At 36.4% G+C, this 23764-nt stretch overlaps 1 protein-coding gene across 1 annotated transcript in view; it reads right to left on the minus strand.

Annotated features, from left to right (window-relative positions):
* Positions 1-15262: 15262 nt before the first annotated feature.
* The window catches only part of HHIP (hedgehog interacting protein), a 77778-nt gene continuing 69276 nt past the window's right edge, over positions 15263-23764 (minus strand). The window contains exons 12-13 of the mRNA XM_054066008.1: positions 21221-21369; positions 15263-18740 (exon numbers count right to left, since the gene is read on the minus strand). Coding sequence (XP_053921983.1) covers positions 18547-18740; positions 21221-21369 — 343 coding nt within the window. The 3' untranslated portion in view covers positions 15263-18546. The remainder of the gene's footprint in view (positions 18741-21220; positions 21370-23764) is intronic.

Genomic DNA, 23764 nt, shown 5'->3' on the forward strand with positions numbered 1-23764 from the left:
CTTTAGCAGTGCTCCATTTTTTCTTCCCTTCATATGGAATTTGTTTGAAACAAATATCGCATGCGGTGTAGGATGAAGAAATACAACACTTACTCTTAGCTTTTTTCCCAGTCTGAATTTTTTAGAATAGTCTCATAGAATAATTTAGGTTGGGAGAGACCTTTAAGATCATCAACCTAGGACCGTCACATATAGGCCTCTCACACTCATTTAACTTTAGGTAGTTCAATAAATCTTGTGTATTGCATAGGAATTATTTTTTTTAATCACACAAAGCTAAGTTTTCAAATTTTTTATAGGTTGTTTTTTTAATTACTTCTAAAGGTGAGAAATTTGAGGGTTACTATTTGCAGATTAACCTGAATAGAACTTGGTATTAAGTATCTTGTTGAACCAAGACTCAGTGCTGAAATGTCACACTGTCTTAAACATGAACTTATATCCACTGTATTGTTTTGAGTATTCATATGAAAAAGTCAAATACAATGATCTGCGATATAAGAATGTAATTAAATAATTACCTTAAAATGCATGCGTCTTTTTAGGAAGTTATACCTCACTGCAATTGTTGATCAGATAACTGGAGAGTAAGTTTTGTTAAGCAGGTTAGCTGATGGGTGGTCTTAAGGATATTAATATTAAAAGATAAAATCAATGAATAGAAGCAGACAGAATGAAATCGGTTAACCTCCCACTCTGTTTAGAGAAGGATTGTGTTTCAATGGAAGCTAGCTTTTTTTCAGACCATGATGGCTTTTGGATATCTCAACAGGCAAATAGTTTGTGGGCACAAGTATGACAAACTTTCCACAGATGTTTAGAAAAGCCTTCTGGTTCACCTGAGGTTTCATATTAAACTTGTTGAGAAGAGTAGTGATGTGTGCAGGCACAAATGAATAAGTATCTCAAACCGTTTTCCGTTAAGTCATGCAGCTGTACTCTGGGGAAGTAACAGAGCAGAGCGTGACAGGCTTCTGCAGAGAAAGTGGGATTATTTATAAATAAAGAGGGATTGCACCACAAAATCTTGTCTGTGAGCAGTGGAAGTTCATAGAGAACTGACTATAGAATAATGACTAAGATAACAAAGAGAATGAAAAAGTTATTCGATAATGTTAATAGTGTTTTATTTTCTGCATCTATTGAGCACCATTTTTCAAATTTGGAGGTTTTTGTTCAGTATCTATATTCATATTCTTCCAGTAACAGAAATGGCATGTTTTCAGAGGTTAGAATAGACAGCATTGAACATCAGGTACAAATCTGTTGTGCCAGCTTTCTCTTCAGTTCCTTTTCTGTAAGATGTGACTAATATTTATTATATATTTAGAAAATAAATTAGCCCTTTCAAAGTTATCTGAAACTTTGGGTGGAAGGTGATACAGAGGTACAAAGTATTGAGTGTGAGCATTTAATTTTAGAACATAAATATTGGTCCAGATCTTTTTTGGTAGCCAAATGCAAAGGAGAAATGGAAGAGAGATAGGCTAGGCATACTGGCCATACTCCTGGGGAGTATTATTTATTTAATAGGAGTAGATTCTGCAGGAGGAAGTATTGACTTGCTATTAAATTATCTGAATAAAGCATCAGTACAACAGCTGTAGTAGCTATTGAGAGGTAATTAGCTAAATCTTGATTTATGTCTGTGGCTGAGATTTGGGATTGTTGGTCAATGACACTGAAAAGATCGTAGCCTTGGAAACATTTTGACAGAGCTCTGTCACTCCCACAGACATCTTTTTTTCCATCTGGGATGTGGGACAGCAGTCACGTTTTTAAGAGGAGGGTATTTCTGACAGTCTCCAAGACCATCAACTGTGAAACCCTTTCCTAACTACTAGCATAAATTGTTACAGTAGTCTGTTGTATTCCGAGTTATTGCCTAATGTTATATTTTTAGATAGTTGATGTTGAATACACAATCATCAGAACGACATTTTGCTACAGGGGAAGTGTAAAGATCATAGAAATACATACGTAATACAAGAGGTAGATTTCATTCACAATAAATCAGTGCATTTTGGCTCAGAGTAACTCTTGCATTTTTTCTTATGTCCATAATTTGATATTTGATTAGCATCTGAAAAAACCAAATATATCTTAATGTTTTAATAATTTTACTCAAAAGGTATTGTTTGTAGCTGAATACAAATGATCAAATCAAGTAATCTGTAAAAATCAATCAGTTTTGTGCTGCTGCATCAGCTGGCTTGTTTATGGTTTGCAGAGAGCAAAGCTATTTAATGGCCATAACGTGTTTTAGGATGTGGACCTCAGTGTTGCTTAGACACAAAATGCTAAATCATGGAGTGCATGAAAACTTATTTTCACATTTTATTTCTGTATTTGGAAAAATGCCTGTTTCTTTTTCAGCTCAGGAATAGGAGTTTTGTTCACTAAATTTCTTCTGTTACTGTGATAGGGATGAGTTTCAAAGTCTTTGTTTTTCTTTCGTATGTATTCCATGTACACTGTTAATGAAGTAAAATTAGGCAATAACATTTATCAACTTATTTGAGGTTTGAATTAATGATGTGGAAATGTTGAGCTTTTCCTTATATTTGGTCTCTTCTGATTTCACTCTTGTTTCTGTTGAAACTGTACCACTTTTCATTACAAAAAAGAAAAAAAAAGACTAAAACTGTCATAATCAAATTAAAGCCTTGTTTTGATCAAGTTCTAATGCACGTGCAAATTGTAGCATGCACTGCTCTGTGTTATGAGCCTGCCATTTCTTTCTCCAGTAGTTGAGACTCCAGTACTTAAAATACTCCTTTTTTTAATACATAAATGTACCTCCAGCCCATTAAACTATTTCCTTGGGAAGTTGTGGTTCACTACAGTACGACCAAGTTAGCGTTCTAACCTGGAAATGAAAGGAAAGCAGAAGCTGAGCTGTTTGAGAAACATTGGCACGGCAGGGGATTACCCCGTCTCATTTTCCCGAAACCGCATTTTTCTAGAATTATGCTTCCAGTGAGAGTCCCCACCCAGACAGTCCTTCTCCCAGATGAGGTAAGGGAAGCCACCATCAAACTGAGCTAGGAACTGTGTTAGGCTTCTCTGAGTTGGAAACCTCTCTTCATTACATCACACCTGGCCATATTTCAGAGATTAATGAACAGCATCTTGTCAGTTTTAATATATCGCAGCACTTTCGTTTACATTGATGGTGTAATCATAAATTCCCTGAGCTGTGAACTACACCTTAAGGACTTGCATGGAGTTCTAAGAAGGCAAGGAAAAGGAATGACTATAAACTAGAGAGTGTGCCAGTTTTGAGAAAAACCTGCAGATTTTCTAGGACATTAGGTTTCAAAAGAAGGATTACACACAGACTAAACAGAGTAGAAGTCATAAAAATTTAAAGACATCACAAAAATAAGATCCTTTTTAGGTATGACAGAATACTAAAGGAAATTTATACTGAATTATACCACCCAAGCAGACCCATTAATTAACGTAATGAGAAAATATGTTCCATTTCCATGGACCTAAGTGTGTCAGGAAGCATTTGACACTTTTAAAAGGGAGAGAGGTGAAAGCATGCACTTCTCCACTCCCGAAATTCTCAGATTTTAGCTTATCTATTTGCATTCATGTTTGGGCTGCTGAGGCATGTGGATAAGTACTAATCTAGAGAGAGGAAGAAAAAATTACTGTAAGTGACTGATACGTCTAAAAGAATGTAAACACATTTTGCGTTGTGTACCTTTTAGATCTTGTATCTTGGACATTGGAGAGCTTATCATATCACACTAGGAAGTCATGAGTGAAAAGAAGCTTTTTATTGTCAAGATATGATTCTGAAAATGATACATCTATGAAACTTTTAAATCCATAAGCAGATGCTATGTGTTCATTCCAACTGCTTATACTTCTAAAGCTGGCAACTAGGGCAATTTTGCAGGATCAGGAAATAAAAGCCAGACTTTCAGGGTTGTTCAGACATCAATTTTCCGTGCAAATGATTTTATAAATCAGGTTCTAATCCCTTTTCTCAGAGGTTTTTTTCCATTCCTGTTATTAAAATATTCCCCTGCATATTACTTGGAAATTCTTGTGGTCATTCCTTGATAGAAGCAAACTGAAAAAATTACTTTCATCATTAATTTTTTTAATGATGCAAAAAAACCCTGGGGCACATTCTTTCTTTTCATATCTGTGATGTTAATGGCCACTTGATCTTAAAAATGGGATAAGGTAGGTAACATCTTTTGCAATGTGTCATGTAACTTTTCAGTTTGGATAGCACCTCCCAGATGTTTTTATCCCCATTGATTTGAAGACTCTTTGATAGATGTGACTACCCCCCGCAGGTATACTCCTAGACTTTATATGTTGACCTATCTGTATTCAATGTGAGGCATCACTTTTGTATATTTTAATAAATGTGTGTTTTATACATACATAGCTGATGCTGAAGGATTTTCTAGTTTACAATAAATACAGTTCTTCCGCATTCAAAATTTTGAAAGTTACTTATGTACCTAAATGTGCACATCTGATACAGTTCAGTTAAATCTTTGATTTTTTGGATTAAACCTTGTGGTTCTTTTCACTGGTTCGTGGCAGGAAATGGACCTGCAAATCCATTTTCTCTTTTGTGCCTAGCAGTTTACATGCTGTATACACAAAATTGTGCTGTAGCCAAAACAATCTTTGAAATATTTGGTCACAATGAATTGACACAAAGAAGACCAAATCTCACACTTTTATAACCACATTAATAAATGATTGATAAGTGGTAACAGCATGGTTGAAGTGCAAGGTATGGTTGTTTCAAAGCAGCAGAAGATATGATAGTTGTTAAAGCAGAAAATGCAGGAGAATGTGACGTTTGATTGAAGTCAGTGAAAATATTTAACATAGGCAAAAGCCAGTTCATTTACTTTAAGCATTAGCATATATTGAACTGTCATTTTATAGGAGTGCTAATCAGTACCCTGATTATGTTAATGTGATTGTGAATGTTCATTTGCTTAAAATCTTTTGTCGCTTAGAGTTGTTGTGCAAAGTTTATCAGCATTACCTGTTTCTGAGGTGAAACTTACTGGGGAAAATAAGCTAATAATTCCATTACAGATAATTGATAGAAAGCTCTTCCTGAGCAGACAGCTTTCAAAATAGGCAGAGGAAGGAATGTGATTTGCATGGGCTTACTCTGTATAAAAGGGTTAATGTTAAGTGTTAATTAATCCCTGTTAATTTGAGTGGTCATTTTCTGATCTGTGGATGATTTTACTTAAGTCAGTAATGATACTACAGATGAGTCTTTGGTCCTGTCTGTACTGCAGCATGTGGTAAATGAATGAGGTGTCAGTAGGTTATGCAGAGCTTCACAGATTTACCTGAGATGTTTTTGCTTCCCTAGAGTTCCTGGTGGCACTACTAGACTGCTGCTCATGCTCAAGATGACTTAAAGCTGTCTCTTCAATCTCTGTACCACTCAGTAGTCACTAAAAACTTTAGCAAAGACGTGTCTTCTCTTTCATTTCCTTTTATAAGGTGGGAAACAATTCAGCACTTTCTGTTACCTGTTCAAAAGATGCATGAATGGATTAATTTAATCTTGTGGTTTTCTAATGCCTCAGTGCCGTAATCTGATAAATCTTTTGGTTTGAGCTTTATGTAGGGGTATTCATTTGTCAGGGACCCAAAGCCCCAACTCACAAGGATGCCACACGCTCCACTGAAGCCCATTGCCATCTGAACTTGCCTTCCTAAAGACACTGTTAAACTTCATCAGATTTTGATCTCTCTGTGGGCTGGTATGCCAACACCAGTGAAATCACAGGCAGAGCTCCTATGGATGTCAATAGATCTGGATTTACCCTGTCATCTTTTTTGGTAAGTGGGTTTTGAAAGACAAAAGAAATAACTTCTAGCTCTGTAGTGGTAATTTTTATGTTCCGGTTGTTTTCTTAGGAATTCCTGTGATGGCATTTTGCTTTTTCTGTTTAGTCTTCTCTTCCTTGTAAATCTATGCATGTGGTATGAAGTGGAGCTTCTATCATCTGTAGAATAGTAATAATTAAAAATCCCTGACGATTCCCTATAAACAAACACTTTGGGTCTTGTCCCTAAATTATATTGCAAAACTTCTTGGAGCTTTCAGAGATGCTCTACCACAATAGGGGGTAAGTGAAGAAGTGCAGAAGAAGAGGCATTCTGAGTGCTGCCTGTTAAAAATGGACCAATCAGAAAAGCAGAGCATAGAGGCAGAAAATGGAGTTTGACTAACGTGGAAGGAGGAAGAACTGAGGCACTGGGCCCTGCTCCGTGGGGTGTGTATAACTATCATAAATTGTTAAGCAGAACTAATTATGTGGGCCTTTCCACTTTCAAAATAAGTTTTCTAGGCCAGAAGGTTCTGACTACATTCTTTTCTTTCTTCTTTTGACTGACTGATTTTGTCATATCTGACTGCATCATAGCTTGGATTCAGCCAGGACTTCAGTCAAAGCAATTTCTTAGGAAGTAACTAGAAGAGTTAGAGCCACCTCTTGCTGAATTGTAGTGGTGTTCTTATCATTGAACTGGCACCACCACCCACGAAGTTAATTGAGGTGCTGACTATGACTAACTTTTCAGGATTCTCCAAGGTCTCAAGCAAGCTCTGGCAGTTTTATGTCTTATCCTGCATTGCTTTTAGAAGGAGATAAATATCTATCCCCAAATTGTTCAGGTACTTCTGAGGATGTGTGCCAGTCAGAAAAAATTCTAGCCAGTCTAAAAGGCATGTACTGAGTAGAGGTGCCAGGAAACTTAAGTAGTACTTGAAATTGCGTAGATGTGATTTCCTCAAAAGGATTTACGTGCCTGGGACATGCTTTAGGTAGACATCAACAGCAAGTAGTTTGAAACCCGCTATCTTCTTGGAAGCAAAAATGGTCCTAAATGAAGCACACCAAAACAATCCTGTCCAATTTATGTGTGACAGACATTAGAAGTAACATGTTAAGAGTGTTTCATCTGGGGTGATTTAGGATGAACTCTATACCAGGTCAATCTGCAGTCTCGGCAGTCACTGCTACCTGAGCATTATGGACTGCCTTTTATTTCCAGGTTAATAAAAGAAGTGAAGAATTTGCAAGACAATAATTAGTTTAGAAAACATTAAAATTACAGTTTATCTGCATACTGAAAAAATCTGATCATTCCGTTGAAGTTCTGTCATAAACAAAAAGCTGAAATTATAAATGTAAAGTGAATATGATTCTGATAATTCGCAGGGGGCCTCTTAAATGCAAATTCATCTTACTAGTGAGGCATTTCAATAAGAAAACCCAGGAAATGTCAGACAGCTGTACTCTCTGGAATGATTTTAATAAGCTAACATGGTAAAGATTTCCCTGATTACATCCTGTTGCCTACATTCAAGTCTCTGTACAACTCAGTCACTTCACTATAGTTTTTCTCTTGCATAACCATCTTACGAGCTATCTATTGCATATTTTTTCTTTCCTCGTTTGTGTTCATCTAAAAGCAAATAGCTTTGTATAAGTGCAGAAATGATGCATGAGGTATTACACATGTGTGTGTAGCTGCAGGTTTCTGTTACAGATATAATAAGCAGCAGGTATATGTAGACTGTGCAGTTATACATCTTGCAAACCCCAGGGTGAGGCTGACATAAGTGCCTTCTGATGGCTTGCTAGGTAAGATCTAGCACAAGGCTCTCTAGGGATGAATTTCTTAAAAAAATAAAAGTGGGTTTGACCACATTTATTTGATATTGCATTCATAGGTGTAAAATAGCAGTTTATAGTTTCACTTGTCCATTTCCCTTGCTCTGGATCTGCCTCCCTGATCAAGAAATTCAATAGGTATTAAAAGCTGCAGCTGTACTAACAGTCTTAGGCTTTATAGGAGGCATTTTGCAGCTATTACTTTAGAACAGGCGTTCCATGCCAGTACAGATGTTGCGTCCACCTTTTTCATAAGCACTTTATCTGCACGGTGGGCATTGCATTTCAAATGTTTGCTTGGAATAGCTAAACATGCTCCATAGCTGTAATTTATTTGGGCTAGCGTAGTTTAAAAACCTGAAAGCTGTATCTGCACCTATTGTATTCATCCCACCAGGAAAGCACTAATTGAGAGTTTGTAGCATTTGGATCTCTTTATAAAGCTCCTGAACTGAAAGCAGCCCTTTGGTTCATGTGTATGTTCCCCTTCACAGAAATGAAAATAGCTTGTGTGTATATCACCGAATTTCAATTTTCTAATATTGAAGGGAGGACAAACCACTCGATCTGATGGTGGGCTGGCATATAACTTCTAGATTCCCTCCCTCAATCAGTCCATCTCCGAGCAGTCAAACGTACATAGTGCAAGGTGAACCATGTAGAACTGTGTGTGTAACTGGAGCAAACATTGCCATATGATGACACCGGTTTCATTGTGGAATGATACGACAAACACTTTGGAGTGTAACGTATTTAAAGTGATATAAAATGAGTGATAAGGAAAAGCAACTACTTAACATAACCTGATTCACCTTGTGACACCACTGATATAAGTGAATTTGTATTAATTAATGTAAGATGTGCAACAGCTGAAGAAGGCTGCAATATTGGCAGTAGCTTAAGTAATAAATGACCAAATTTAAATATTGAATGTTGAACCAGTATAAAAGCCATTCATTCAACTGTTTCAGCCCAAAATTTTGGAATTCAGACAAAATCCAGGAGCAGTCCTAGCTTTGAAAGACAAAAAAACTCAGAAAAACCTTTAAAAAATCCCAGAAACCACCCCAAACCAAGCAAACAAGAAAGCCAGTGTTCAGTGAGGTTTTGCAAAACCAAAGCTATGTCCCACTTTGCCCAGTTCTGCCAGGGATGTATGTCATCTGTAGACATGTCATCAAATCTGACTCAAACCAACCCTTCCCCCAAAATAAATAAATGCAACCACATAGACCAAAATGATTCTTTGGCATTTGAAGGATTCTACCCTACTTACTTGTGGTACATTTTTAATTTAGAGTTAAACCAGGGGCTTATCCCTTACTTACTGTTTTTGTTAAAATTGATTATGGCACAAATGCTTTTTTCCTAGCTTGTTAAAAACTTGTAAATATGTAGTAAATTTACGGCAATAGGATGGAAGAGCAGCAGCTCTATAATAATACAAAGAACAGAGCTACTTGTAGAAGTAAAGAGAAGGCAATAAAAGGACAGAAGCTTATTCAAAGTATGTGCTTTGGGAATAATGAATAAATACTGAAACAAAGTAACTACATTAGTACAATGAAATACTCCAGAACTGTGCATTTAGGCTTTGAATTCCTTTTGAAAGTTCTGAGGACTTTGACAGATCACACAAGCCTCGATCAAGAGGCTAAGGATACCTCCTGCGATTCACGTAAAGGGAGAGCAGAATTTGGCCTCTCAGGTTTAGGATGCCATCAGAAGTTCTAGATAGAATTGCAGTCTTGCTGTACATAGCTGAATGTATATAATTCTTCAAGTAAAATTCATGCCTTATGTGTTGTAAAAGAAATGAAACGTGTAACACAGTTTTCAAATATCCTCAAATTTGGATGAAGTTCAAATTTGCCTTGGATCCTAGTTCCCTGGCTGGCCACCAGCCCATATCACTAATGGTGTAACTAGCTGAAAAACAGAAAAACAATTTCATGAAAATTTCAAGATTATTTTGGCTTACATCTGAAATGTAGAGATAGTATCAATATCATAGTGTCAGTACTGCTTCATTCTTTAGTCTACAAAATAAATGCATGACGGCCTGAACACTTCAGGCAAGTTGAATGTGTAAGATTAATTCAACAGCATTTCAAAACCACTAAGGTAAACTTAGTGGGTGAAGAAGCCCTTGGCTCTTTCATGCTCCCTGTCTGAACTGGTTTTTACTTTCACAGACGTAAGCTGCAGGCGTAGTTTGCATTTAAATGTCATGACTAAATGTTCTTCTGTATCAAAAAATACAGTGAGTTGATCTATTGAGTTGGCTTTACTTCCACACATTAGGTGTTGACCTCAGTAGGATAGAACCAGTTAATTAAGATGGCAAGAAATGGAAAGAATTCCACACTGCATCCATTTTTTATGGCCCTTATTTAAATCACTGGTAGTGGTACGTTTGAATTTAACACACATGATTTGAAAACATGCTGAAGATATTAAATAAACAAAGCAAAGCAATGACCCCCAATGTTTCTTCCGTTGTTACAGAACTAATTCACCAAGAGATCTATACTTGAAAAGACTGTACCTTGTTCAAGGTGTATGTGCATTCACATATAGCTTGCAATGAATCAGGTATCTTTCAGTATGGAGGCCTTAATTTTCACTCTCCTTTGTCCAGAAAGAAACAGAACACCCCATTCCACACTTCCCATTCCAAAAATAATAGCAGTGTTCAGTCACATTTTATGAAAGCATCTTAGAATTTATATAAATAAAACTAGAACACATTTCAAAGAATATATAAAATATGGGCATTTTGCTTTTACTGCAAAGATCAAAAAGCTGATTAAAATTTCATGAATTTTAAATTATGCAGTTTGTCATAACAAAAATATTAAAACTGAAAAAATTTAAAGCAGCGGGTATATCTTATATAGTAAGATAAAGTTTAATATATTTTATTAGCTTAAGGGACACAGAATAACTATCTATCCAGAACTTCAGGCATGCATTTACATAAATATATTAAATTAAGAAAAGCAATTATACACTTAAACATCCTTTTGTCTAAAAAAATCATTAAATCCACAGATTAACAATAAATCCAACTCTATGCATTTATCACTTCCAGATACAACTGTTCCATTTCTCAGATATTACACAAATACATTTGTTAGAATTTATATGCATTATACATATATTATATATTACATAATAGTGTGTATACATACATGGTGTTCAATAATATAACAATAATCTGTACTTTTTATAGCACTTTTCATTTGAAGAGCTCAAAGCACTTTACAAGAATTGATTTCACTAAATTTCAGATGGAAAGTGGAGGCACAAAGATGCAATTATTTCAGATTATACAGAATTTGTGACAGACAGTAACTGAATTATCTTGCTGTGAACTTCAGCCATGCTGTCTCTGTAAAAAGAAATGCATATGGAGCATAGATATTCTATGTAGGTAGACTCGCAAAGACTTGTAAGGTCTCAAACCAGAAAAGCACTTCATTATATTAATAATGTTAAGCACATGACTTCAGTGACACTCATGTGCTTAAAATTACTTCTCTGTTCCAGTGCTCTGCTAGATTGGTGCCTGCATATGCTTAGTATTATAATACAGTTTATAGAAGATATTTAAGCATAGTCTGAGTGATATTTTCTAAGCTGTTTTCCCACAATTCAAATGTACATACAGTACCTGACAGCTACTATAAAATAAACTAATTGAACAGAGGAATATCACAACAGTCGTGTTCTCAAGTGACAGAATTTTGTTCTTGCCTTTTCTTGGCTACCATTACAATCTAATTGTTCTCAAAAGGGAATTAAAAGTTTTAATTCTGCAGTAAATTTTGTGGGGGACAGCTAATAGCTTTCTGGATAATTTGCAGGGTAGGGTTACTGCTTCCAGTATTAATGGAGATCACTGCAAGATACACCTGGTGACTTGATGCCAGATGGTTACTGGTGTCAGTATGTCTATATATAAATTAAGTTCATTTTGCACAATAGTTTTTATTCTGCCTAGAACATTTTCCTTTTAGTGGCTCCTCCTAGGAACATTCAGAAAATGGGATTTGTTTGTTACTGCCTTGTGATGCAAACCACCTTTTTGTCCTATAGTAAAATGCATCCCACAGGACCCCCCTCTACCCCCCCAAAACAGCCACCTCCCTCTGCCTTCCTTCCACCCAAATACTGTGAACACAGCTGCTGCATACATCCATGTGCTTTAGCTGGAAACTTCTTTCTGAAATTTCCTAGGAATTAAAGCAATTTTTCATTTAATTTTTTTTTACTTCTGTTTTCATTGCAAAATGAACATAAATGGGAAAATCTCATAGACTGTAAAAGGAACTTAACTATTTTATACATGGGACCCTGTGATCACAGATGGAAGGTTGGTTTTTTGATAGTGTTTTAGTGATAGTAAAAATAAAACACCTCTCCAATAATGCAGCTTGCTGTTTGTGCACATTCCTAGCACTAATTTTTGATATTTCTTTATTGTGGAAGCCAGGGTGTTTACAGTAAACGATAGGTAAAGGCACACAGTAAATGTATATAACACAGAAGATTATTTTTTTGTGAATTCCTATAGCATGAAATGATCGCTAGAATGATGTGTTTTCAGTACTGAGAGCCCTGGTGAGCAGGCGTGTCACTCGGCTTTCAAATCAAACTGTACAGCGACATAATGTGAAGAAAAAATTCCTATGGAAGCTTATGGGAGTTTTCCTTGGGTTATGGGACAACATGATAATCGTTAGCTAACATATCGACCAAATTCATAATTATTAACTCTTGAGTGAACTGAAGGAAAAAGGTTGGTATGAACCACTTGTACAGAGCTATAAATCAGTAATGTTTCTCTTTTCCCAGAAAAGGTGTTAGTAATACCGTCTGGTTAGTCAGCCTGCCCAGCGTAAAACTATGCAGAATTAATTGCTGTACGTGGATTGTTTGGATGTTGTGCATAGGATAAACCTAGCACTCATCTGTAGAACGCCTGCTCCTGGCCTGCCCCATAACTGCTTGGGCTTGTCACTTCAGTGCTGAGCACTCTCATCGCTTTCAGCCTTACTGGTCTTATTAGTAAGGGTGACAGCAACATTTTGGTTAGCACCAAAATGTTGGTGTTAATGCAAAATGTTGGTTGGGTATCGGCTTGATTGAAATATTACACTATCCCTATTAAACACAGCAAGAAAGGTTTGAAAATGTGCTTAACACTGCCGAATTCAGCCTTTGTAATACTGGACTCAGGAGGGAACCCTCCCATGGATGTTTGTGAGCATCTGTGGGGGCAACTTCGGGCCATGTCTTGCTATGGCCATTTCATAAACTGGGGCCACTGACTTGGAATTTAAATTCCTGTCTTGCTTAATGCCATATGCTTCTATATTTTAAATAAGCATAAAGATGTGGGAAAGCGAGAAAATGTGAGCTAATCACTCAGTATCTTTAAAGAAGTATCAAAAAGTCTGACAGATCTGAAAGAGCCCTTGTGGAACCGCTGGCAATACCGATATGGAAACCCAAGAGTACTGTTTGTGCTCCATCCCTCTTCATGCAGGGCTCAATCTGCAGCCTTATGCCAGAAAGCCTCGGTGACTTTTAATAACTGCAGAAGCAGACAGAGAGAGGTCATGTGGGCACTGATGTCTGAAGTTAAGATCTTCTGCCAGCTAAGTGGATATCTTTTAAGGACTTAATCCTATAACTAATGAAGTCAATAGGAGATTTTCACTTGACATCAACGGACTTTGAGCCAGGCCTTCAAAGATTAAAGTAATCCTGTATTAAGCTTTCAGGTGGCTTCTGCTGTTTCACACCTATATCCTGAAAAATACACGTGTCTTATTTCACTGCTGTTGAAAACAACGAACATTTTAGCAAAACGGTCTTAATTTTTTTCACTGGTTCTACAACATTTTGCTCTGAAACTACTTGTGGAAATATTTATCAGTTTTTTGTAGCCAGAACCCAGATTATGGGTTCATATGTCCAGATTACGGGACATTTCCTGCAAATTTGGATTAGAATATATTTACTATATATTAATATATATTAATATATAGTAAAAGTATATTTACTATATATTAATATATAGTAAAAGTTACTTGCAATTTTGGTGAGATTTCCAGTTATTTTTTTTTAGATGACAAATAAAAAATTAGCCAATTTTTAACATGGAAAAATGGGAAAAATTTGTTTTTCTTTACTCTATGACTCCCTTCTGTTTTTCCTGAGACAAAGATCACCTTTTAACAAAATGATATAATTCCTAATTAAACTGATACACAGTTAAACTAAAGAATAGTAAATTAAAATGCACTAATGTCTTTTAAAATATTTACATAATTAAGAAAAAATAAGCAGAGCAGGATTTCCTTAGAGATTTTTTTTCCATGTAGATCCAGTCGTATAAATCCTTATATTATGAATGCAAGTAGAATTACATGTAAAAATATTTATTTTCACCTTAATGGGACTTTACACCTCTGAAAAATTACTTGTTCCTAAATGTTTTCAAACTCTCCATTTTGCATACTTGTACAAAGTAGAGAAAGTGCATGCTGAAAAGCAACATTTCATCCTCCTAGGAGTATCATTCTGCTTTTTACTTGAAGCATCTGATTACCAGATTGAGATCAGTAACCTTCTGATAAGCACAGTGACTGTATAGTGACCAAGTGCTTGCTCCCTTCCTCCAGCTTCAGGCTTCCTATAGCTCAGCTTCCCAGCCTGAGGCTGAGCTGCTTGTGGCCGGTCCTCCTGAACTGCAAATGTCCAGCTAAGATACAGTATTAAAATTCACTATAAACCAACACAGTTTCATGGAATGATCAAAAGATAAAAACCTCAGCGTGCTGAGAAGCCTCTTTGATGCACACATCTATTAGGCAGTTTCAAAAATAATAAGCATCACCTGCAGCTAGCAGGGTTTATTGACATTTGCTGTGGCTTTAGAAAGCATGGAGCTGCAAAGCCAAAATTGGGAGAAGTCAATGAAAGAAGGAGATAAACAGAGGTGTTGTGTTGGCGATATAAAATTTATGCTCTTATTTATACCTAACTTACACTTTGTTTGCATAAAATAGAATAACCTGGGAAGATTTAAAGGTAGAAACAGTTTGCATCTGTGTTCCTGAATGTTAATGGAAGGAATTTATTTCCTTGAGAGGCAGGGTTTGGCTGATCTATTTCTTACTGGATGCATTAAAAAATGAGTTTACTGTTTTATTTTAAATGGAGTGAAGCAATTTGTAGCTGATTTTACATAAGATCTTTTGTTTTCTCTATTTATCTATGGAAGTAAAGATGTTTCTCTTTATATTGTGATAATACGCTTTCTTTCTGACTAGCATTTAAAAAGAAAAAGATGAAGGTTTTCTGTGCTGAGGGTCATAAACTAGCAGGCATCAGGAACAGAGTTATGTTTCTTGCAACAGGTATATGTGTTCTCTTTAACAGTAGAAAGCTTCAAAGAGTACTTGAAATGTACAATGTGTGGGGAACAGAGAGGCAGTATCTTTGAATAAAGGAAGAAATGAATGGAATAAAAGATTAGGGGAGAGAGAGAGACAGAGAGACAGAGAGAGACAGAGACAACTTGAACACATACATAAAATCCCTTCTGGAGGCCCTTATCTAATTGCCTCATTTATCTAGTTTCATTTATAAGCTCAGTTTTATTCTGGGACACTCTCGGAGGTTGTGTGAGAATAGCTGCAGAATGACCTAACTGGCAACGGGCTTTCTACAGATCCTTTTTTTTTTTTTGTTTTGGCTTTTTTTTTTTTTTTTTGTATGCCAATTCTCAGGGCAATTACTGCAGTTGCCCTTTTTATATGAGCATCTTGGGTGGTTAGGCCTGGGGTTTACTCACTCTTTTTAATAGTATAAGTTCTTTTGATAAATAAGCATCTAGGATTTTTTGTGTCTTTTTTTTTTTTTTTTTTGAGAATACTTCTTTTCCACTGGGACTTCCTATGTACCCATGTGGGCTTAATGCAGACACTTGCTTTCACATGATACAAAAGATGATTTAAAAATGAGGTAAAACACTTTCCACAAACTGTCTCCCCTCTCCCTCTAATCTTCACTTAGATTCCTCCTTAGTTTTGAAGTTTTGATGGAATGATTCAAAGAGAATTTTTTTTCCTAATAAAATAAAATACAGTATTTTGCTTAAATTTTGAAATGAATTTTCTGAGTGCAGCACAGCCAATGTAAGTCTTTTGCCATTGATTTGAATGAGGCCTGAATTTAATTCTTAGCTTGACTGGAGTTCTATTTTCTTATTGCACTGTTAAATTCATTGTCTTTATTATTAAGATAGAAAACTCTAAGATCATTGTTATCCCTTCTCTTCATGGCTATGGCATCTGTATCACTGAGCATCTTCAATTTAAGTGCCATTTGTGGTATTTTTTTAAGTCTCCAGTAACTAAGCAGTGAGAAAAGAACTATTGCATATACCCAGCTGGTTGTTGAAAATAATGCATCACAATGGAGTTAAAGTTGGGTTTCTTTTTAAATATATTTCATTAAAGAAAATGTTAAAGATGTTATCTCTCTCTGATATTTAAATGTTGCTAAAACGCTTTAGTGACTTTCTTGCTTTGCCGATTATGAAGGGTGTAATAAAACTGCACTATCTGACAGATTTAGACAGCTGGCTCATTCATGAGAAGTTCACATTTTTGTCACCCACGTTGAATAAGGAAAGATTAGATGCTAAGGTCAATTTACAAAAATGGTTGTCAGGACATTTTTTAATTGTAAAACTTTTTGTGATGGAATTCGGGGAAAAGACTAAAGACAGAAAGCAGCAGAGACAAAGAGCTGCTATTAACCTACAGATGCTACCACAGGGTTCATTTTAAGATTGGTCACACTGCTTAGCCAATGAAGTGTTCGTGTGACTATAAGGGACCACCCTTTTCTGGGGTGAGAGGGCAATTTGGTCTTCATGCTCATTTAATCCCGAGGCGTCTTTCAATGGACTGTCAGTTGAATCTACATTGTGCAAAATTATGCATGCACTTTTTAATGCAGACCATTGTTCGGTGAGCACTTAACCAAGATTTCTCAACCAATTTCCATTTGGCATGAGGTCACTCGAAACCCAGTCAAATATATATGGAAGGCAAATGTAATTTTCTTTTCCTCTGAGCTGGAGTCCGCAAGGCAGAGAAAAGCAAGTATCAGTCATGCTGTACTTTCAGATTTAATACTTCCTAAATGACAACTTTCTATAAAAGAAACTTGTTGCATGTCACTGACTTGGAGAAGTAATTTTGCTACCAGAGAGTGTGATGGCTAAAGTCTTTGAGATTTTATAGCCTGAAGCGTTATAAATTGTTGACACATGAGCAGCTGCTTATAAGCACCATAGGATGTGCACACTGTCACTACTCTGCTTTCTTTTCATGGGCAAGATTTTATAAAAACCAGGTAGCTTAAAGGAAATCTGATGGTCGGTAAGTAGTGAGCAAAGAAACTGCCAGTAATGCCCTAGAGCTGGAGATAAGAGGGCACCAGTTCTGAAGATGCATCTAATTAGACTATTAATACCTGACTATAGCATGTACACCATATTTATTGATACATTTACAAAGACTCAATTTCACGTTAGCTCTTCAAGGAACATTTACATTTAGAACCACATTTGGCGAGAATCGTTATACATTTTGTACAAGTGACATCTTAAACAGCCAACACGTGCTCATGTGAGCTCTTGTCCAGGGACGTTCTATTCAGTGTGGAAATGCAACACTCTACTCATGTGTAATCTGGCCCATCCTGTTACAGTGAAAATCACTTTATGAACACAATTAACATATGCTGGAATTTTATTATGATTGGTTGGCAGTTGTTTTTTTCATCCATCGTAAATGAATACAAGTTGACACAAGGATACATTTCTAGATTAGATCCACAACACATTAAAGAGTGTGATTGCTCTCTCTTTCCCCGTCTTTCCAATTAAGTTGGTGAAAAATGTAACTTTAGTATTTTACAGGACATAGTAAAGCTGTCTCATCTAGGTGATGTCTATATTATAAAAATAAAATAAAATAATATAAATATGTAACATGAACCCAGTGCCCATCGTTAAATAAAATATATGATAAAAAGCAGACCTTCTAGAATGACTGGCTTTGAAATATGCGAATATAATTTAATTATTAAACACTTGAAACAACCTTGATATTAAGCTGCGATAACCAGATTTTTGCATCTATGCTAGATAAAGAAATGCGTAACATTCTGTAATAGAGTTACATTGATGAAGGTGAAGGTTACAGTCTTACAATGAATTGCCTAGATAGGAATGTATTAAGGAGTTCTGAAATACCGTCTCATGACGTAGTTCAGTTCACTTTAGAAACTGTTACAACTGGATTTTATTAAGTCCAGCAGTTTATACAGCGATGTTTGAAAAACGCTCTCTTATTGCTAGGATCAGATAGGTACAGACACGAGATTTCTGGGGTGTCAAAGAATCCATTAAGACATCACGAAAGTCCTTTGACGAAAATGTGGTTTTCAGTGGAATTACTTTGTAAACTATTTCTCATGAAGAAATAAATAGAAAAAAAAATTCCACTAGCAGTAAAACCATATTTGTGATAGTGCGTGCATGCGTATGTGTGCACGTATTGGGTATGGGTACGTCTGTGGAGACGTACAGGAATATTTACACACATACAAAGAATTTATCTGCACATTTTGTGAATATTATACTTAAATTAATAAAGTAAATCAAATCACCGGTATTTGTTGCAGGAGAACAGTCTTTTAAAAATGACAGGATTCAAAACAAATGCCCGTTGAAAGTGTAGCTTCCAAATAGTCCCAGAAACTATACAATGTAGCTGGTTAGATCCAGCAAATAGGATGTCATGTCTAGGATCTGATCAAGAATACCTGCCCTGGTCACTCTTCGGATGTTTCTATCCACTTGTTCACACTGGGGGCCGAGATAGCCTTTTTTACATAAGCATTTATTAGGCCTTACACAGACACCTCCATGTCGGCAGGCTGGGTCACATTTTGCTGTGGGTAAAAAAACAGTGATTTTCTGATTTGTTTAGAACATCACAAACCAAAAAGATACAGTACATGTTCACTTAGAGCTTTTCTAAACTTATAAGGATAAAGCACATAAATTAAAAGCAAAATAGAAAGGATGAAAAAGTAGCAGGTTTGAAAGCTTATTTTTTAGAGTTTTAGAATATTTGAGGGAGAATAATTTTGTGTCTGAGGGCATCAGCCAGCACAGACTGTGACACTCAAATAGTGGATATTTGAAATTCCCATATTCATGCTTGATTTTGGAGTGCATAGATGTGCCTCAAAAGACTTTCGGCTCCAAGTGTCTTAGCATTTGAAAACATGCCATAGAGCACGTCTAGATCTTTCAGCAGTGGTGGTCTCCCTCATCCCATTCCTTATACAGGCAACCCAAAAAGTCCTCAAGTTGGTGAGACCTTTTAGCACCTGGCCACCTCCAAGCTAGCAAGTACAGAATCTCAGGCGAACCCCTTTGTGTGTGCAGAGTTCTGCATTACACACTCTCCCTAGCAGAGCAGACTGCAACTGACCACAGAGATGCTCTCCTGTGGCTTTTGAATCATATACGCTTGGGACAAAATTGAATTCCATTTAGAAAAAAAGAACCAGAGTATTTTCTTTGACAACTTTTATCAATTAGCTAAGTTCTGAAGTTTTCCCCTCTCTCTTTAGCAGATGCCTGATGATTTACCTATAGTGTTCTAGCTTAATCAGCTTCCTTAAGTTTTTCAAATATAAGTGCTATTTTAAATTCTGTCAGTGTTAGCAAAACTAACAATTAATAACTTCAGTTGTGGAAGTATTTTCTTCTTGAGTAGATTCACACCACTGTGATAAATAGAATATATCTTTCTTTTTGCAGACATTTTGCCCTGTAATGCTATTATCTATTATTGATTTAGAGAGCTTTATAATATGCTATATGAAAACAGGTTTCTGGATTTTATTCATGAGTTTCTTAATTATCCTAGGAGGAAACTGATGCCTCAAAAGGTAACTTTCTTATTTAATTTATAATAGTACCTTGAGGTCCAACTTAGAACATCTCAGTTAAGTGCTGAGTGGGATACAGGAAAGAAAGGTCCTCACTCCATGTATTTTCTGTAGCTTTCTTGTACACTGCATCTATCAAATTAGCTATCATAGAGCTGTAATATTTTAAATGAAACATTATTCAAGACCCATGTATGTTCATTTATGTTTTTTATACTTTAAATTCCACTTGGGCAAGGGCTGAGAATGGGCCTCATTCTCTAAATGCAGGAAGTCTCTGACTGGCAAGTGAGGACAACTGAAGTTGATTACCTCATCCAATTCTCCAACCTGCTTTTGTTGCATGGCTGTACGATGGCCAGCTCGTGAATCTTGCCAGTAAGATATCATTAGTGATTTCATTCGTTTCATTTCATTCCAAGCCAAGTCACTCCTGCTTATCACTGCAAACGTGGAGGTTGCTGAAATCCACGCGCCAGGCTATAAGGACCTCATAGCTGACCTTGCTTCAGCAAGACCCTCCTGAGGGCCCTTCCAACTTGAATTATCCCTGGTCCGGTCTGTGATCCTTCTTTTATCTTACTTTGATACTTTTCCTTTTTTGAGTTCTACTGCCATTACATTATCTCTTTCTATAGGCATCTGGTGAAACTCGCTGAGCAAATATGCTCTGAAAACTGTGCTGATGCACACAGATGCCTAGTACCCAGGCTTGCTCTAGGAGATCTGCATAGGCCAGAGTTATACAGCTCAGCATAACCACAGCCTTGGTGAGACAGTAATAGCATAGCTGTGGGGCACTCTGGGTTCATTCATCTTACCCCTTTGGTGGCATACCCAACATTTAATTTGATCACAATCCCCTTTTCAAGTGACTTTTGAAAGATATGTTACAGCAACAAGATAGGACTTAGTAAAAGCACTGTGATTAAATTTGTCTTCTGATTCTTAGCTGTACTTAGAATTCTCTTTAATGAACTAGACCCATTTTATTTTGTGGGACCAAAACTAAGAATGTATCAAAACAAAGTTGCTTGCATTACATTAGCAAAGTGCAAAATACACAATAGTTGCCTGCAGGTCTGATTTATCATCTTTCCTGACAAGGAACTCGTATGAGACACTGACAATGATAATCTGCAGGTGGAAGCTAAATGTCTAAACACGGAGTATGTATTGACTGCATTTCCTTTAATTTTACGATTTTGATGAAAAAATAAGAATACCGTTGTCTCCCCTATTTCTGCTATTAATTGCATTCTGTAATGGTTCACATTGCATTAGATGTTGTAACTGTTGCAACTCATTTAAAGACTACTTCTTTTCCTACCAGTGGTGAGACCAGTATTTCTTTAAAGTTGTCAGATGGTCAATGATAGATATTGAAAATTTCTCTCAGCAAATAATTAAAAGCAAATTATGACATCTCACTGCTTTTTTCACTTGTTGCTATGAATCTATATACAAACCAGTTCTGCAGAATTCTCCTTCCCAGCCTTGATTACAGCAGCATTTTCCTGTGGGAGTGCAGTGCCCATTCCGACAATGCCTTGAGCATTCAGATGTCAGTATCTGTGCAGGCTGAGCTGTTCTTTTGCATTCTTCAGGGACTAAAGGCCTGAATAAAAATATAAGACCCAAGCAGATAGTTAAAAGTCAGGGTCAAGGAGGGAAACTTTAGTTTTTTTTATTAAAAGCCTGATTCTCTTTTATGTATTACCAGTGGGAGAAATCTGTGTTCTGAGGGGATAGCTATTTTTCCTCAAAACCAACAGTAGACATAGAGATTAAATGTTATGTTACAGAAAAATATGTCGTGATTTGCTGTTCTTACATATAACTGCCTTCAGAGATCTTCTACAAGATTAAATAGTAGTCTTTGAGAATTCTAGAAGCTTGAACCTGGCAAAACCAGCTTGCTGAAGAGCTGATCGCTGGCAGCTATCTCTAGATAATGTCAACATTAGACATGTTAAATTCTACTGATTGTGTGGCTTTTCTTCAGAGAGCGCAAACAGTAATATAATTCAGTACAGAATCTGATGGTGTCTTATTGCTTTTCTAGCAAAATATAAATCAATATTTCCAATTATATGCTGTGAAAAATAATCTGAACAGCAAGTCCTATGCCACACATTATGACATGCATAATACTTTTGTGAAAGCATTGGCTCCCTCTACAAGTTCAGGTTGACTTTGCAGATTTTTTGTGTCTGTATTTTCATGAAATCATATTCAGATTATGCATTCAAGATGCTTATTGAAGCATCCGAACATCAGGAAAAACTTTTTAACTATGAGGGTAACCAAGCACTCGCACAGGTTGCCCAGAGAGGTTGTGAAGTCTCCATCCTTGAAGACATTCAGAAGTTGTCCAGACATGGTCCTGGGCAACTGGCTGTAGATGGCCCTGCTTAAGCAGGATGGTTGGACCAGGTGCCCTCCAGAGGTCCTTTCCAGCCTCAGCCATTCTGTGGGTGATTCTGTGAAATGTATGCATGAAGGAAATTCCAGTTCAGCTGACTTAAAATATTTCTGATAGTTTTTTTATTGGGCGTCTTGGTGTCAAGTCTTACCTAGTAAATTTTTATTTGTCAGGCTCTACAAAATATTTTGGATATCCAGTAGCCTTTTTTATTTTAAAAAAAGCACAACATCATCTTCCTTAACAAAGAAGGATCTATAGTGATCCTTCCGTAGTGTTAGGTTGTAATAAACACTTAAGTGTTTTAAGTTAAGTATGCCCTACCTGTTGATATGATTTCCAATGCTTTTTTAGATGTTTATTGGGTTGGTTTTGATCTTTTTTTTTCAATTCAGAAGTATGTCATCAAGCTGACCACTTATTTTATTTGCTGTCTGAGTTCAGCAGCTAGAGACTGATAGTGATAGGATCATGACAAGGTTACAGGTTCCCATTACAGGTACTATATTTTCTCTCTGCTGTGGGTTTGATTGCACAGGAATAAGTTTGAGAAAAGGATGTCAGGATCTCCCAAAGATCGAAACAAATAATTGAATGGGAGCATAATGGCACATTAAGTTAATCAGCCACAAATACAAAATTATTCCTTCTCAAGGAAATATTCTGAACTACTGCCATACATTCCTAAGCTTGAAATTGGCACAACAAAGATGCTAATAGTTTTGTGGACAGCTCAGAGAAACCTTGGCTAAGTGTCCAGCTACAATCCAACCAAACCAAACCAAACCAAACCAAACCAAACCAAACCAAACCAAACCAAAATTGTATGAGATAGAATAGAATGGAAAATAACATTGGTCATTATACTGCCATCAGTATTAAACCCCCAATTATATGCAAATAGCTGGAATAGCAACTTGTGCACTGGTTACTCTGACAAATATTAAAACTGTAGATTGATATTTCTGCGCGGAGAGAAGGATGATCTTTGGAGTGTGAGAAGGAAAGCATATGATAGAAGTGTGGAAAAACTGGCAGAAAAAAAGAGGAAAATTGGGCATTCTTGTTTATTTCCCATTTCAACGTCAGAAGAAATATCAAGGGAAAATAGTAAGCTAAAGAAAATAAAGTTAACTAGTTGAAATCATGGCTTCTAAGATATCAATGAAGCCCATGTTCTGGTAGGATTTTTTAAAGATATTTCTATGCACAATGGGGCCATTCAAAGTAATATTAGATAGGGTAAAAATCATTTTTAAGAAAAATAAGCACTCATACGTAATGTCATAGAAGTTCCTCGCTAGCTGACTGGGCTTTCACCCCTCCCCGCAATTTTGGCAGGCAGCTTGTTAATGGTACATTACAGGGTTTCTTGCATTTTCCTTTGAAACAGAGTAATAGAATACAGGCTCACTGGTTTGTTTCACCATAGCACTTTCTCTGCTCAGTCTTAATTACTACCACGATTATTTAAACATCCGTTCAGAAGAACTGTTTCCCCAAAGATGTTAAGGACAGAAAGAATGTGTAGATGCATCTTTAGTGTACTACCAAGGTCTGGTTTTCACAAGCAGTTCTGAGATCCGAC

Source organism: Cuculus canorus, chromosome 4 (assembly GCF_017976375.1).
Source record: "Cuculus canorus isolate bCucCan1 chromosome 4, bCucCan1.pri, whole genome shotgun sequence".
Taxonomy (NCBI): Eukaryota; Metazoa; Chordata; class Aves; order Cuculiformes; family Cuculidae; genus Cuculus; species Cuculus canorus.